The 13,014-nt window shown below is 44.9% G+C and overlaps 1 protein-coding gene across 1 annotated transcript in view; it reads right to left on the bottom strand.

Annotated features, from left to right (window-relative positions):
• Positions 1 to 13,014, bottom strand: part of SORL1 (sortilin related receptor 1) — a 158,616-nt gene that overhangs the window by 96,050 nt on the left and 49,552 nt on the right. Inside the window, exons 7-11 of the mRNA XM_023645011.2 lie at positions 12,745 to 12,846; positions 11,557 to 11,726; positions 5,822 to 6,014; positions 2,344 to 2,461; positions 2,069 to 2,142 (exon numbers count right to left, since the gene is read on the bottom strand). Coding sequence (XP_023500779.1) covers positions 2,069 to 2,142; positions 2,344 to 2,461; positions 5,822 to 6,014; positions 11,557 to 11,726; positions 12,745 to 12,846 — 657 coding nt within the window. The remainder of the gene's footprint in view (positions 1 to 2,068; positions 2,143 to 2,343; positions 2,462 to 5,821; positions 6,015 to 11,556; positions 11,727 to 12,744; positions 12,847 to 13,014) is intronic.

Below are 13,014 nucleotides of genomic sequence, written 5' to 3'. Positions count from 1 at the left end.
TGAGCGACAGAAGCTAGGCAAAGAGACCGCACAGTGTATGAGTCCATTTACACAGAATTCTAGAAAAGATTAACTAATAATCTGGCAGGGATGAGGGGAGAGAGAGAGATGGATTACAAGAGGTCACAAAGATACTCTGGGAGGTGATGGAAATGTCTGTTGTCTTAATTGTGGTGTTGGTGACGGTGTAGTGATGGTGATCAATTCTGATCAAACTGTATGCTTTAAATATGCACAGTTGACTGTGCTTCCATATGCGTCAATAAAGTTGTTGAAAAAAAAAAGCACCAAAAAGGAGCTCTGAGGATCAGAGAATTTGCAGAACTAATTAGTAAGAGAAGAGGAACAGGAATTACAGTTACCAGCTTTCTAGGCAGCATCTGTCCACTGCCCCTACTTCCTCCTCCCCTGCCACCACCTAATCCCCTCACATACCCAGACCGCCCTTCTAAAGTGAACGTTGCCCATGGAGACTCAGGTGCCCACTCACACAGACACAGTCTCAACCTTTTCATCCCCTAGTTAGTCCTCTGCTCCTTCCAAAAATAAGGTCCCTTGTGCGACGGCTGCTTCTTGGCAGGCGTTAAGTATGCCTGGCGGGAGGCTCCGACAGCTGCCCCAGCCTTAGCCAGGCGATACCACTTCACTGCAGGAGGAACAACACACTGCTTTCTACCCAGAAGGAAATCACTTGCAGATGTTCAAAGCCCAGATTACACCAAGATCAGAAGGTACAGACAAACCACAGCCTATCTGCAGAGGAGAGAACACCCAATTTCAGGAGGAATGTCCGGCTCCAAGGAAGAGGACGGCAGCTGCTTAATCTTTCCTACGGGAGCAGGACAAGGAGGCCCCAAATATTCCAAACTGCTCACACATTTCAACTACTCTGGCCTTAACAACGTCCTTCATCTGAATACATACTTAGGTTCTCTACCACACTGTATGTATCCTTAATTTACACACACACACATGTCTGTGTCCCAGATCTCTGAGCTGGAGGGATGGTGAGCCCTACCTCAAATGAGATAAGGTACATGACAGGTCTCTGTAAACTGCAAAGAGCCAAACAAATATTGGGTATTATTACTGCTTTATACACTATACATTTAAAGACGACAGCGTACATATTGCATTCCCAGTAAGAAGCACCATGAGGATGGGAACTATCCGCTAGCTCATTGGAGAACTCCACGATCCTCCTGACATCCACTCGGCCTGCGAGGGGTGCTCATAAATTCTTGTCAAGTGACCCACTGAGTTGTCCTCGTGGCGCCCTGCACAGACAGCCCAGTGCCACTGAAAGCAGCTCCTACCGAAGGAGACGGATACACTTCCCTTGGCCTTCCTACATCACGGGAGGCTGGTGAAAACCATTTTTCTTTTTACAAGTCTGAGAATTCTCTAATGTCCAAGGCCAAATTAGCATTTCGAGACCAGAGAACTAGCTCCACCTTCAGAATTGGTATAATCAGCACCTAAGGACGCAAATTAGTTATGCAACCTTAAGGCAAAAACAGGCTTCTTCCATAGCACAGAAAGACAGGAAAGTCCCTGTACAGCACAGCCCAGTGAGGGAGGCCTGACTTTAACTTCAATAACACAGAAAATAAATAAATAACCAGTTTCAGTTCTAACACCACTACAACGGCATGGTCATTTGCTAATAGATTAAGTAAATATTGACGGAGCACCCACTCCGTGCCATACACTGCTAGGTCCTAGGGGAGAAGGGAGCAAAACAGACATTGCTCTCTCCTCATGGAACTTACAATCCTGGAACATCTAGTCAAATCCACAGCTGTGGAAAAAGAGCTCTGTCTTTGATTCAACGTAACATTCTCGGCAAAACCAGAAGCCCACGAGACAAGGTGTGAATGCAACCTCAGTGCAGCGACCCTTAGGTGGGGCCCAGGGGACCTCTCTTTATTTTATAGTCATACTTGGCATCATTGGCCTCCACTATGGACGACAGGTGTCCCTGAAATGTCAAAGCACAGTCCACGTTCTCATGCAAAGAAGAACCGGGCCGGGCCGGGGTGGCCGGGTGGGGGTGTGGGTTGCTGACCTCTCGCCACCGGGCTCCGGCACTGCTAGAGATGTACACGTTCGTCTTGCTTGCCAAGTTCTTTCCCACTGAACCTAAAATGCAAGAGGAATAATTATTTTAATCTCAAGAATACATCAGATACTCACCTTGCCCAACGAGAATTCTGAGTAGTATCTGGCAACTAAGAACGTCTCAAAAGCACGAACAGCAGTCACTGTGGGTGGTCACCAAGTACTCGGCTGCACAGAATGCACGGCTTAACCCGTAAGGCAGAAGAGGCAAAGTGAACTCACCAGTGGCAATGATGAGACCGGGAGCCGACTCCTTGGAAAGGATGGGCATCCTCCGGAGCTGGAGGTTGAGCAGCTGACTGAGGCGCTGGGCCAGGTGGAGGGAACAGCCCTGCGAGAGCTACAGAACACAAGTTCCAGGCAGCATCAGCACGTGATACGATGCTTACAGCTCCCTCTAAACACTGAGGCCTGGGTGAGGGCACTGCAGCTAAACACAGAGGAAGGAGACCTAGCCCAAAGGAAGCCACAGTCACAGCCCGGCTGTCCCCACACTCCCCCGGGTGGACACAATCATCTGATTGTAAACGCCTCTCCCTGAAGAAAAGAGAGAAACACTAAAAAGAATTCCTTCTCAATAGAGATTTTTCCAACAAAGATATACAGACGGCCCATGAAAAGATGTTCAACATCACTAATTATTAGGGAAATGGAAATCAAAACTACAATGACATATCACCTCACTCCTGGCAGAATGGCTATTATTAACAAGACAATAACAGGTATTGGAGAGGATGTGGAGAGAAGGGAACCCTCATACATTGCTGGTGGGAGTGCAAACTGGTGCAGCCATTATGGAAAACAGTATGGAGATTGCTCAAAAAATCAAGAATAGAACTACCATATGATCCAGCTATTCCGCTGCTGGGTATTTATCCAAAGAACATGAAAACACACGTATGTAAAGATACACGCACCCCTATGTTCACTGCAGCATTATTCACAACAGCCATGACTTGGAAATAACCTAGGTGCTCATCACAGAATGAATGGATAAAGAAGATGTGGTATATATCCACAACAGAATGCCACTCAGCCATAAAAAAGATGAAATCTTGCCATTTGTGACAACAAGGATGGACCTTGAGGGTATTAAGCAAAATAAGTCAGAAGGAGAGAGTCAAATATTGTATGATCTCACTCATAAATAGAAGATAAAAACAACAACAAACACATAGAGACAGAGATTAAACTGGTGGTTACCAGAAAGGAAGAAGGGGGAAGGGAGGAGGGCAAAAGGGGTGACTGGACACATATATATAGTGATGGATGGTAACTAGTCTTTGGGTGGTAAACATGATGCAATCTACACAGAAATCGAAATATAATGATGTACATCTTAAATTTATATAATGTTATAAACCAATGTTACTTCAATAAAAAAATTCCTTCTGAGGCTCTCAGAGAACAGCAATTAGAAGTCAGAATCAACTCAAGTAGACAGGAGAGCTATCGCTCTCTCCATATTACCTAGAAATTCTCTCATGTGACCCAGAACTAAAGAGAAATGCAATGATTTCATGGTATTTATTTTCTAAGTCAGTGCAGACATATTTCAAATATGATTTAAGCAATTCTGTCAGAAGAAAAACCAGTAATCAGAAGTCATAAAGTCTCACTGATAAGCTCCCAGATGTACAGCATATGAGATATAAACACCAAAGGATCACATTAAATTTTGTGTTAAGTAGTCTGGATTTGTACAAGGTACAAGGTCTGTGGGTAGCCACCATAAAACAAGTTATCCAAACGGGTCTCTAATACTTATGTTCAGATTTTAACAGTTCTGCAAACGTAGCCTTTTGTTTTGGTCATGCCTGATTCTCTTGGGTAGCAAGTGATTGTCAAAGGGTATTTAGCCTTGTCCAGTGTTCTAGACAGGGTAACTCTGTATGTGCTTCTGTTACAGGTAAAAACTGACATGATTAGCTAGATATACTTATTTTTATAATCAAAGGGTCTAACAAATATCCATCTTGCTAGCCTCATAGTTTAGCAAATGAAAACTGGAGCAAATGGGGTTGGGTGTCAAAGAAATATTTGACAATTCTCCTTTTCTTTCACCACCTAAAATCAGAAGTAGAAACTAAAAGCTGATTCATTGTTGTACGGTTCCTAAAGAAATTAATCAATCAGGGAAACAAAGAAGCTGAATTTTAACAATACCACTAATTCTATTTAACCAAGGCTTGGATCCCCATCGCACGCTAAAAAAGGCCCAGCCTTCATCCACACCAGGCTTGTGCAGAGCTCCCAAGATCTAGAAGACACTACTGAGGGAAGGACAAGCCCTCTCCGAGATATCTGTGTCTATCTACAGTCATGTGCCACATAACAATGTTTTTGTCAACGATGGGCTACATATGACAGTGGTCCCATAAGATTAGTACCATAGAGCCTAGGTGTAAATAGGCTATATCACCTGGGTTTGTGTAAGTACACTCTATGATGTTCACACAACAACGAAATCATCTAACTATGCATTTCTCAGAACGTAGCCCTGTCGTTAAGCGACATATTACTGTACTTATATCCTGCCTCTTTCAAAGTTAGATTTGATGTGGTAAGTTGAGACCTGTTACCAAATAGGAAAGAAAAATCAAGAAGTACATTCTTGTGCAAGAGTCTCCAAAAGAATTTTCCCAAAGACCACAGACATAGCATATAGTAGAGTCAACATATCTAACCACGGACAAACAAAACTCAAAAATCCAAAAGACCAGGTAACTGTCTAACTAAAATGTTACAGTTTCTCCAAAAACTAGTCTTACTGTTTTTTCTCTCAGTTCCTTCTGCCCACCTACTTTACACACCCTAGATCCCTCAGGTGACACGGCAATGGGATGTGGGATGCCACATAAAGCCAGGGACCACAATTCAAAGACCATTCTTCCGTGAGAAAAGAAAGGAGCTGCTTAGGTGAATAGGAACACTAAATGAGACCAAATAATACTTTTAATATTCTGAGCTTTTCAGATGAGGTCACAGATAGGAAAAATTACACATTCTTAAATTATATTCAGAGAGGAATTTTAAAGGAAGTTCCACAGAAACAATAACTTACGGCAGAAGTTCCCAAACTTTCTTGGTTTACAGCACAACTGGTAAGTCAGTAATTTTTTTATAGCTGCCTCAGGCCAGAAGAAACACCAACATTTGTTTTTTCTACGTAGTTAAGTCTAAACAACCTAGTAAGCCTATATGTCGTAATAACTTAATAGCCATTTGAAAAAATAGTATATATAAATTGAAAGCAAACAAACTTTTTATTTCATTCTTAAATAACCACAGTTACTTAATAATGAGATGTGTGCACCTGTTGGGCACTGCACAACTTCTCAAACTTTGGAATCATGTTAGTTACACCACCACTGTCATTTCCTGTTTGACTCCGTTTTTCTCACCTTCTTTCTATCATGCCAACTGCTGAAAATCCAGCTACACAAAGATATGTCATCAAAAGAAATAAAGCATGAGCTGATGATAAAACTGTGAACTAAGTCAAGACAGTAATTCACATGGTGACCAACAGGGGTCAAGTATCACAGTGTTTCCCTCAAAAATTTAAAATATCCCGTGGAGCCCTGTGAGTTTACTACACACCCCAAGGTGTCTTGCTGCAGAGTTTGGGAACTGTAAGGGCAGACCTACAGATAAAAGTTGGTATTTAAAAAACCAAACAGGATTAAAGCATCTCTACCTCACAGTTGATTTTCTCGCCATATCCCGTGAAGGCTGGCGCCTGAAGGAACTCCCAGGTGCCCCCTTTGTCAAAGGTGATGACGGACCTCATGTTCTCTTCACTCATGGAACCATTGATAAGAGTAGCAATGTAGACTCCTTGCAACCCTTCCACGCGGTGGAAGTCAGCAAATGGTTCATTTGCAAAATACCTACAATATGAGAAAATAAACAGCTGTGAACCGGAATTGATTATTTGCTTGGTCTGTTTGTATCCTAAATAACACAAAATTTAACCATTTTCAAGTACACAATTCAGTGGCGTTAAGTACCTTCACAGTTATGCAACCATCAGAACATTGTTATCATCCCAAAGGGAAACCCAGTGCCCACTGGAAGTCACTCCCCACTTCTCCTCCCCATCCCAGATGCTGGCAACCACTAACCAGTTTTCTGTCTCTATGGATTTGCCTATTCTGGATATTTCATATAAGTGGAATCATATACTATGTGGCCTTTTGCATCTGCTTGCTTTCACTTAGCATAACGTTCTCAAGGCTCATCCATATGGTAGCACGTGTCAGTACTTCACTCCTTTACATGGCTGAATAATCTGCTCGTTTTTAAAAAAAAGTGATTGTTTTTTAACTTCAAGGGCCAAGATGCTTATCTGATCAATAACTCCTCACACAGGGTTCAGAATGATGAATAAATACAGCACAGCAAAGTTGACATGAGAGTCACATTTATTTCTTCACTAATAAAACTGACCCCAAATACCCCCAGAGAGCCAAGACAAACAGGGAGCAATAAGCCAGACTTGCCAGACACTAATAACAGGCTTACAATTTAACCCAATTGGTAGGAATATAGCTAAGGGTTACAGCCACTGTCCACTTAAAACTAATTAGCCAACACCCTGGTCAGACAGAAGCCCACAGGGTTTCTGTCAGGAAGCAGAGCTGAGTCCTTTCCTAAAGAAGCAGTAAACACAGTAAGGATGGCACTGGAAACCCTGAGGTGATGCTTATTTTTTTTTTAAGATTGGCACCTGGACTAACAACTGTTGCCAATCTTTTTTTTCTTCTTTTTCTTCTTCTCCCCAAAGGCCCCCAGAACATAGTTGTATATTCTAGTTGTAGGTCCTTCTGGTTGTGGCATGTGTGACACCAGCTCAGCATGGCCTGATGAGCGGTGCCATGTCCACACCCAGGATTTGAACCCGCAAAACCCAGGGCCGCTGAAGCAGAGCGGGCGACCTTAACCACTCGGCCACGGGGCCGGCCCCGAGGTTATGCTAATTAACAGTGAAGCAGAGAATAAAGCCCTCACAGGCCCTCCCACTGCTATGCTAGGACACGGTGATTTCGCTGGAAAGTAGTTTTTCACTAAAATGGTACACATCTTACAAATATAACAGATCTCTGAGAAACGGTAACCATAGTTCACACGTGGCTTTTCAAACTGGAAGTATGCCCTCTATTTAGAGGATTCTGAGCCACTGGGCTTTGTAAAAAAGCACAGAACTCAGGGCCGGCCAGGTGGCACAGCAGTTAAGTGTGCATGTTCTGCTTTGGCAGCCTGGGGTTGGGTTCACTGGTTCGGATCCTGGGTGCGGACATGGCACTGCTTGGCAAGCCATGCTGTGGCAGGCGTCCCACATATAAAGTAGAGGAAGATGGGCATGGATGTTAGCCCAGGGCCAGTCTTCTTCAGCAAAAAGAGGAGGATTGGCAGCAGTTAGCTCAGGGCTAATCTTCCTCAAAAAAAAACAAAAAACAAAACATAGAACTGCTTTTTTTCCATTATCCACCATACAAATCTCGAGCTGGATGACTGCTCTGCCTCCTCAGACACAAAGACGCATACCACAGGCTCTGCAACAGAAAGGGAAAATCAGCAGCACTGGCAAAGCTCCTTCAGACAGAGAGACTGAGCGAATCCTACATAAAATACTGAGCCGAGAGCAAATTAGTCCGACATGTGGCTTCCTTAGTTCTATGTTAGTGATTTCTCAGTTGCTTCCTGAGGAATCAGCCCAAGGTCCACCACCCTCCTGCTCTCTATTTACCTCAGTCCTACTGCTCTTGATTCTGTCATCATGAAGCCTGCATCCTCAGGTTTATTGGCCTCTTTCATATCCCTAGGAGGTCTGAGTTTCTCTCATTTCCACGAGCCCTGTTTCTTACTGTTGGTCACTATCCTGGAGTTTTATCTTTTAGTTCTAAGCAGCAACCTGTCCTCTGTACCTCACACGCTCCGCTGCCTTCAGAGCCCAGGCTTTCCTGTCATTTTCCGCTGTGACCGGCCCTGCAGCAATCCTCTTCACCCTGAGCCCTCTCCCTGAGAGTCTGTTTTCTCCCATTTTCTCTCCCTGGCCCTCATGACAGCATTGCTCCCCAGCTTCTCAGAGTGTCCTGGGCCGCAACCGGCCAGAGAGCTCACTGGGTGCCCCCCGGGCCCTGAAGTGCACAATCAGAGCCCTCCTAGCCATTCGCAGCCCATCGAGCAGGTCTTCCTAAGGTTCCCCCACAGGCCTGACATCTCTCTCATCACCACACTTGTTCCTCCCTCTAGACACCGATTTCCATGAGATTTTCACTTGGCACATCTCATCAATGCCACGGTCACCCCTTATTAAGAATTCTTTCCCCGGCTCTCTAAGTAAAGTAGAACCAGTTTCTTGGCACCACACTTTCCTATTGAATTCAAAGAACAGCTCATTTCAAATACCACAGAGATTTTTTTTTTAAACCAGCCTGCCTACGTAATCTGCCGTTATCCCATTTCATCTTGCTGAGATGGAGATGCAGATGACAAAAGGTCACTCAGCTGAGCACATCTGAACATCTCCCCTTCCGAGATAAAATCTGAAGGAAAAAAAGAAGAAGGCCCAGCAGGACGCTGGGCATCGAATCTTGATGTAAGTACTTTCAAGCTCCTAACTGGACTGTACGCTCAGGCCGGGTGGGAGGGACCTTTGAAACTGCATAAAGGCCACCTATACGTGGGAGGTGGCCATATGCTCGTGTAACTGAGGTTACTACTTCCTGGGGAGCTGCCCTCTGCAGCCTCGGCTCCTCTCTGCCCCATGATGAGATCTTCATCCTGAATATCCGACAATGAAACCCGGGGCAAGCTTGACTTATCCACCCCATAGCCAGAGGCGTCCAAAGGTGAAAAATAAATTAAAGAGTCAGTGAAAGGCCTGAGGGACAATGGTTCACGATTTTAATTATAAAAAAAGTAAAGAGACTATTACTTACCTGCTAAAAAGAATGTACTGACACAGGCTATGGGTGGATAAACCCTGAAAACATTATGCAAAGTGAAAGAAGCCAGACACAAAGGTCATTTGTTATGTATGGTATGATTCCATTTATATGAAATACCCAGAAAAGCTGAATCCGCAGAAAGAGAAAGTAGATTGGTGATGCCAGGGGCCAAAGGGAGGGAAGAGTGGGGAGAAAGTGCTTAACACAAAGGGGTTTTCTTTTGGGGAAATGAAGTTTTGGAATCAGAGAGAGCTGGTGGTTGCATAGCACTGTGAAAGTACTAAATGCCACTGGCATTGTTCACTTTAACATGGTTAAGTTTATGTTACGCAACTTTCACCTCAATAAATTATTTAAAAAAAAACAAAAGGTCACAGGAACTAGCCCAAAGAGGCTGCCACTGAACAAACCAGAACAAACCTGATGCTGAATCATGGCAGGAATGGCTTACAACACATTGAATAATAAATAACCTGTGAGTCTATACTGGGGGGAAAAAGTAAGGAATAAAAGATGACAGCATCTCAAAGAAGAAATAGGAAGTGGAAAAGCAGTCTTAGAAACCCGGTAAAAAGTTCTCCACTTGGATAACTAATAGGCATCTCCAACTCAGTAAGTCCAAACCCAAACTTGATCTTTCCCCCAACACTCGCACCCCGCCCAGCCCGTCCTGACTCAGTACATAGTCATCATTCTAGCAGCTGCTCAGACCAAGCAGTGGGCCCTTGACTCCTCCTCCTTTCACACTCCACGTCCAATCCATCAGCAAATCCATCAGCAGATAGAAACTGGATCATTTCTATCATCTCCACTGCACCACCCCGGGTCCCGCAAACATCGTTCTCCACTGGCCTGGATATCTGCAAGACTGTCACAACCAGTCTTCCGGCTTCAATTCTTGTCCCCTCCAGTAGCCTAATGTTTTGAGCATGGCTTCTTTAAAAGATAAGTCACATGGGTGTGCACTTAAAATTATTTATAACACTGTCCATTCATGTTTTATGCATTTTTCTTTATATAATGCAATTCACAATTTTTTAAATGGTAAAAAAAAAAAAATGTTAACAGCTTAAATCAAATGGTGTCCACCTTCTGGTTAAAACTCTCCATCCCACTTAGAAGGAAAAAATTAAGTTCTTTCCATGCCCTTGAAGGCCCTATTTGATCTGAGCCCGGCTCTCCTGGATCGGGTCTTTTGGGTCCTCTCTCCCCTCCTGTAGCTGGTGATCCCCCCTGGCCTCCTCACCACTCCTAAAATAAACCTCACCTCAGGGTCCCCATGCCTGCTGTTCCCTCTGCCTATGGTGCTTTTGCCCAGGTATCTGCCTGGCTCCTTCCCTCACGTAATTCAGGCACCTGCTCAAAAGTCACCCTCCTGGAGCAGGCTTCCACGACCAGCCAAGAGAAAATAACACCCTTGTAATCCCCTGGCCCCTGAAGCTTTATTTTTCTTCTCAGCACTCAGCATCACCAGGCAGATTACATAGTTGTTTATATTCTGTCTTCCCCCCATTAGAACAAAAGCTCCATGGAACAGGAACCTCGTTCTGATTTTTCATTGCTGTGTGTGTTACTTCACTGCTGGACACAGAGCACCATCTGGCGCAGAGCAGCAGCGCACTGATAAATGAATTGATGACCGAATGAACTGCCAGCACAAGGAGACACAGTGGACAGCAATGACGGGCACTCTGACCTGGGGGTCACGGCCTCAGAACCAGACCTCGCTGCAGACCAGGCAGTCAGTCAGCTTCACCACACGGCTCTTTCCAAGAGCAGAGAGGGATCCTAATCACAGACACCTCACAAAAGTCTGGTTTCTCACACAACGAATGAGAATAAATGGACTCACGGCACTGATGGATCAGAGTGCCACCCACCCACGGCATTCACCTCTCTGAACCCCGGGTTCCTCACAGCCCAGAGAACGCCCTCTCCTGAAAAACAACGACAAGTACATGATTTACTGATAAAGGATCAGTGACGCTGGTGTCTTCCTACAGATGCCCACGGAACAGTATCTTGCAATTACTATAAGAAAAAGACTGATGATGTCAATTAACCTGAGTCACCTAGAGGCAAGGCCCCACGGCCACATACACCAGCTCACCCCGAGTTGATGACATTTTCCAAGTCTTCTTTGCTACTGGCTCAGAGACCACAAAATCAGATAAGTGGAAGAGAGGAACTCAAGGGAGTGTTTGACGCAGGGTTTGTGACCCTAAATGTCACCTAGAGCAAGAGTGCTCAGCCCCAGTGTCACATAAAAATTACCCGGGGAGCTTTTTAAAATGCTCATACCCCGGCCACAGCCTAAACCAGTTAAACTGTAATCTCTGGGGATGTGAACTAGACATTGGGGCTTCTGAAAACGCCCCCAGATGCATCCATACGAGCAGCTAATGATAAAAACCATCCGGCTAGAGGTTAGTGGTTGCACTGATGTACGAAAGCCGAGGAGGACTCGTGGTCTCCTTACCTCACCAAGGTGTCACTGCCTGCCCCTCCCGGGCTGTAATACAGAACATTCTCCAAGGACAGGGAGAACTTCAGCCCCTCTGCCTCCGAGATGTATAAGTTGGTCCGGTTGTTACTATGACTGACACACACAAACACCTGGTCCTCAGAGGCATCCGCGATGTAATATTCCTTTGGAATCAAAAGTGAAAAAACACACAAGTCAAAAACACACATCCGCCCTGTGGGCTTCCCCCTTGCATACTAAAGCAGCAACTTCCAATTCCATTCCAGGGATGACTGTGGGCCTGGAGCCCACAAAAAGCTTCCCAATCTTGGTAAAGATTTGGATGACGTTCTCTGTGGAGAATCTGGGGCTGCCCTGTAGCTGAAGCAGGCCCCTTACTGGCAAATGGGACACAAAATAAGAATGGGCCACTGAACTCCATAAATGACCTAAAAACTTCTTTTTAGTTAATAATGTCTCCCTCTTTTTCCCATGAGACCTATCACAGTACAAAGTACAATATGGATTATGTGCATTTCCTTTCCTTTCATTTTCTCTAAGGTGGAACCGACAGAAAAGATGTGACACGAGTGTCCTCCATCACATACTCCTTTAAGCTACTCACCTTCCACCACACCAAACTGCTAGCGTGGAGACCTCCAAATGCCACCTCGTCCCTGCGGCCACTTCTCTGTTGACACCATCCCACAGATCTTTCCTATCCATCTCCATGTGATAATACGTACTGCACAGTCAAGCAGCGGACTATATGTGGTTTCTTCCTCTGCTCAGTTCTCTATCTCTCCAACCTATCTGTTGCTAAAAGGGTGGGACCCAAATCTTAGCCCCTTTTGGAACCTAGCCAACTGTGAGCAACACAGCGGGTACTTAATAAATAATGGCTGCTGTCACTCACTTCCATTCCTTCAGGACTGGCCCACTGAGCCCATTGACTCTAGCTCTAAACTTGCCAATCCCTCTCCACTAAAATCAAATTAAGCCTCCTGCTCAGCTCTACTTCAAACAGCAAAGAGGGAAAAAACAGACCAAGATGCCCAAAGCATAAGGCTCTCTCTAGAGACCTATGTGGAAAGTGACTTCAGGAAGCCTCCGTCGAATACCCACCCCAGCAGGACACCCTTACCCTGACCCCTGCTTGGGGACAATAACACTTCTTCCCACGCCCAAGAGGACCCCACTCACATTAATAGGATGTCTTGTGACAAACTGGGCTGCTTGCATGGGCTTCCGGTCAAAAGAGACCCAGAGCTGGACAGAAGACGGCTCTGGACTCTCCCAGAAGGGCTGCCAAGGAAGAGGAGAAAAGAAATCAATTGTGCCACATTACAGCCACTCAAAATAAGCAAAAAAGGAAACGGAACAAGTCAGACCCCTCAGATTCTACTAAAGACATAAATGGAGAGTGTGATGGCAAATGCATATTTTTGCAGCATCTGCCATAACAGGACAGCT

The sequence above is a fragment of the Equus caballus genome, chromosome 7, assembly GCF_041296265.1.
Source record: "Equus caballus isolate H_3958 breed thoroughbred chromosome 7, TB-T2T, whole genome shotgun sequence".
Classification (NCBI taxonomy): Eukaryota; Metazoa; Chordata; class Mammalia; order Perissodactyla; family Equidae; genus Equus; species Equus caballus.
Note: the sequence above shows the minus strand (reverse complement) of the source record. Positions and strands in the feature narration are given on the sequence as shown.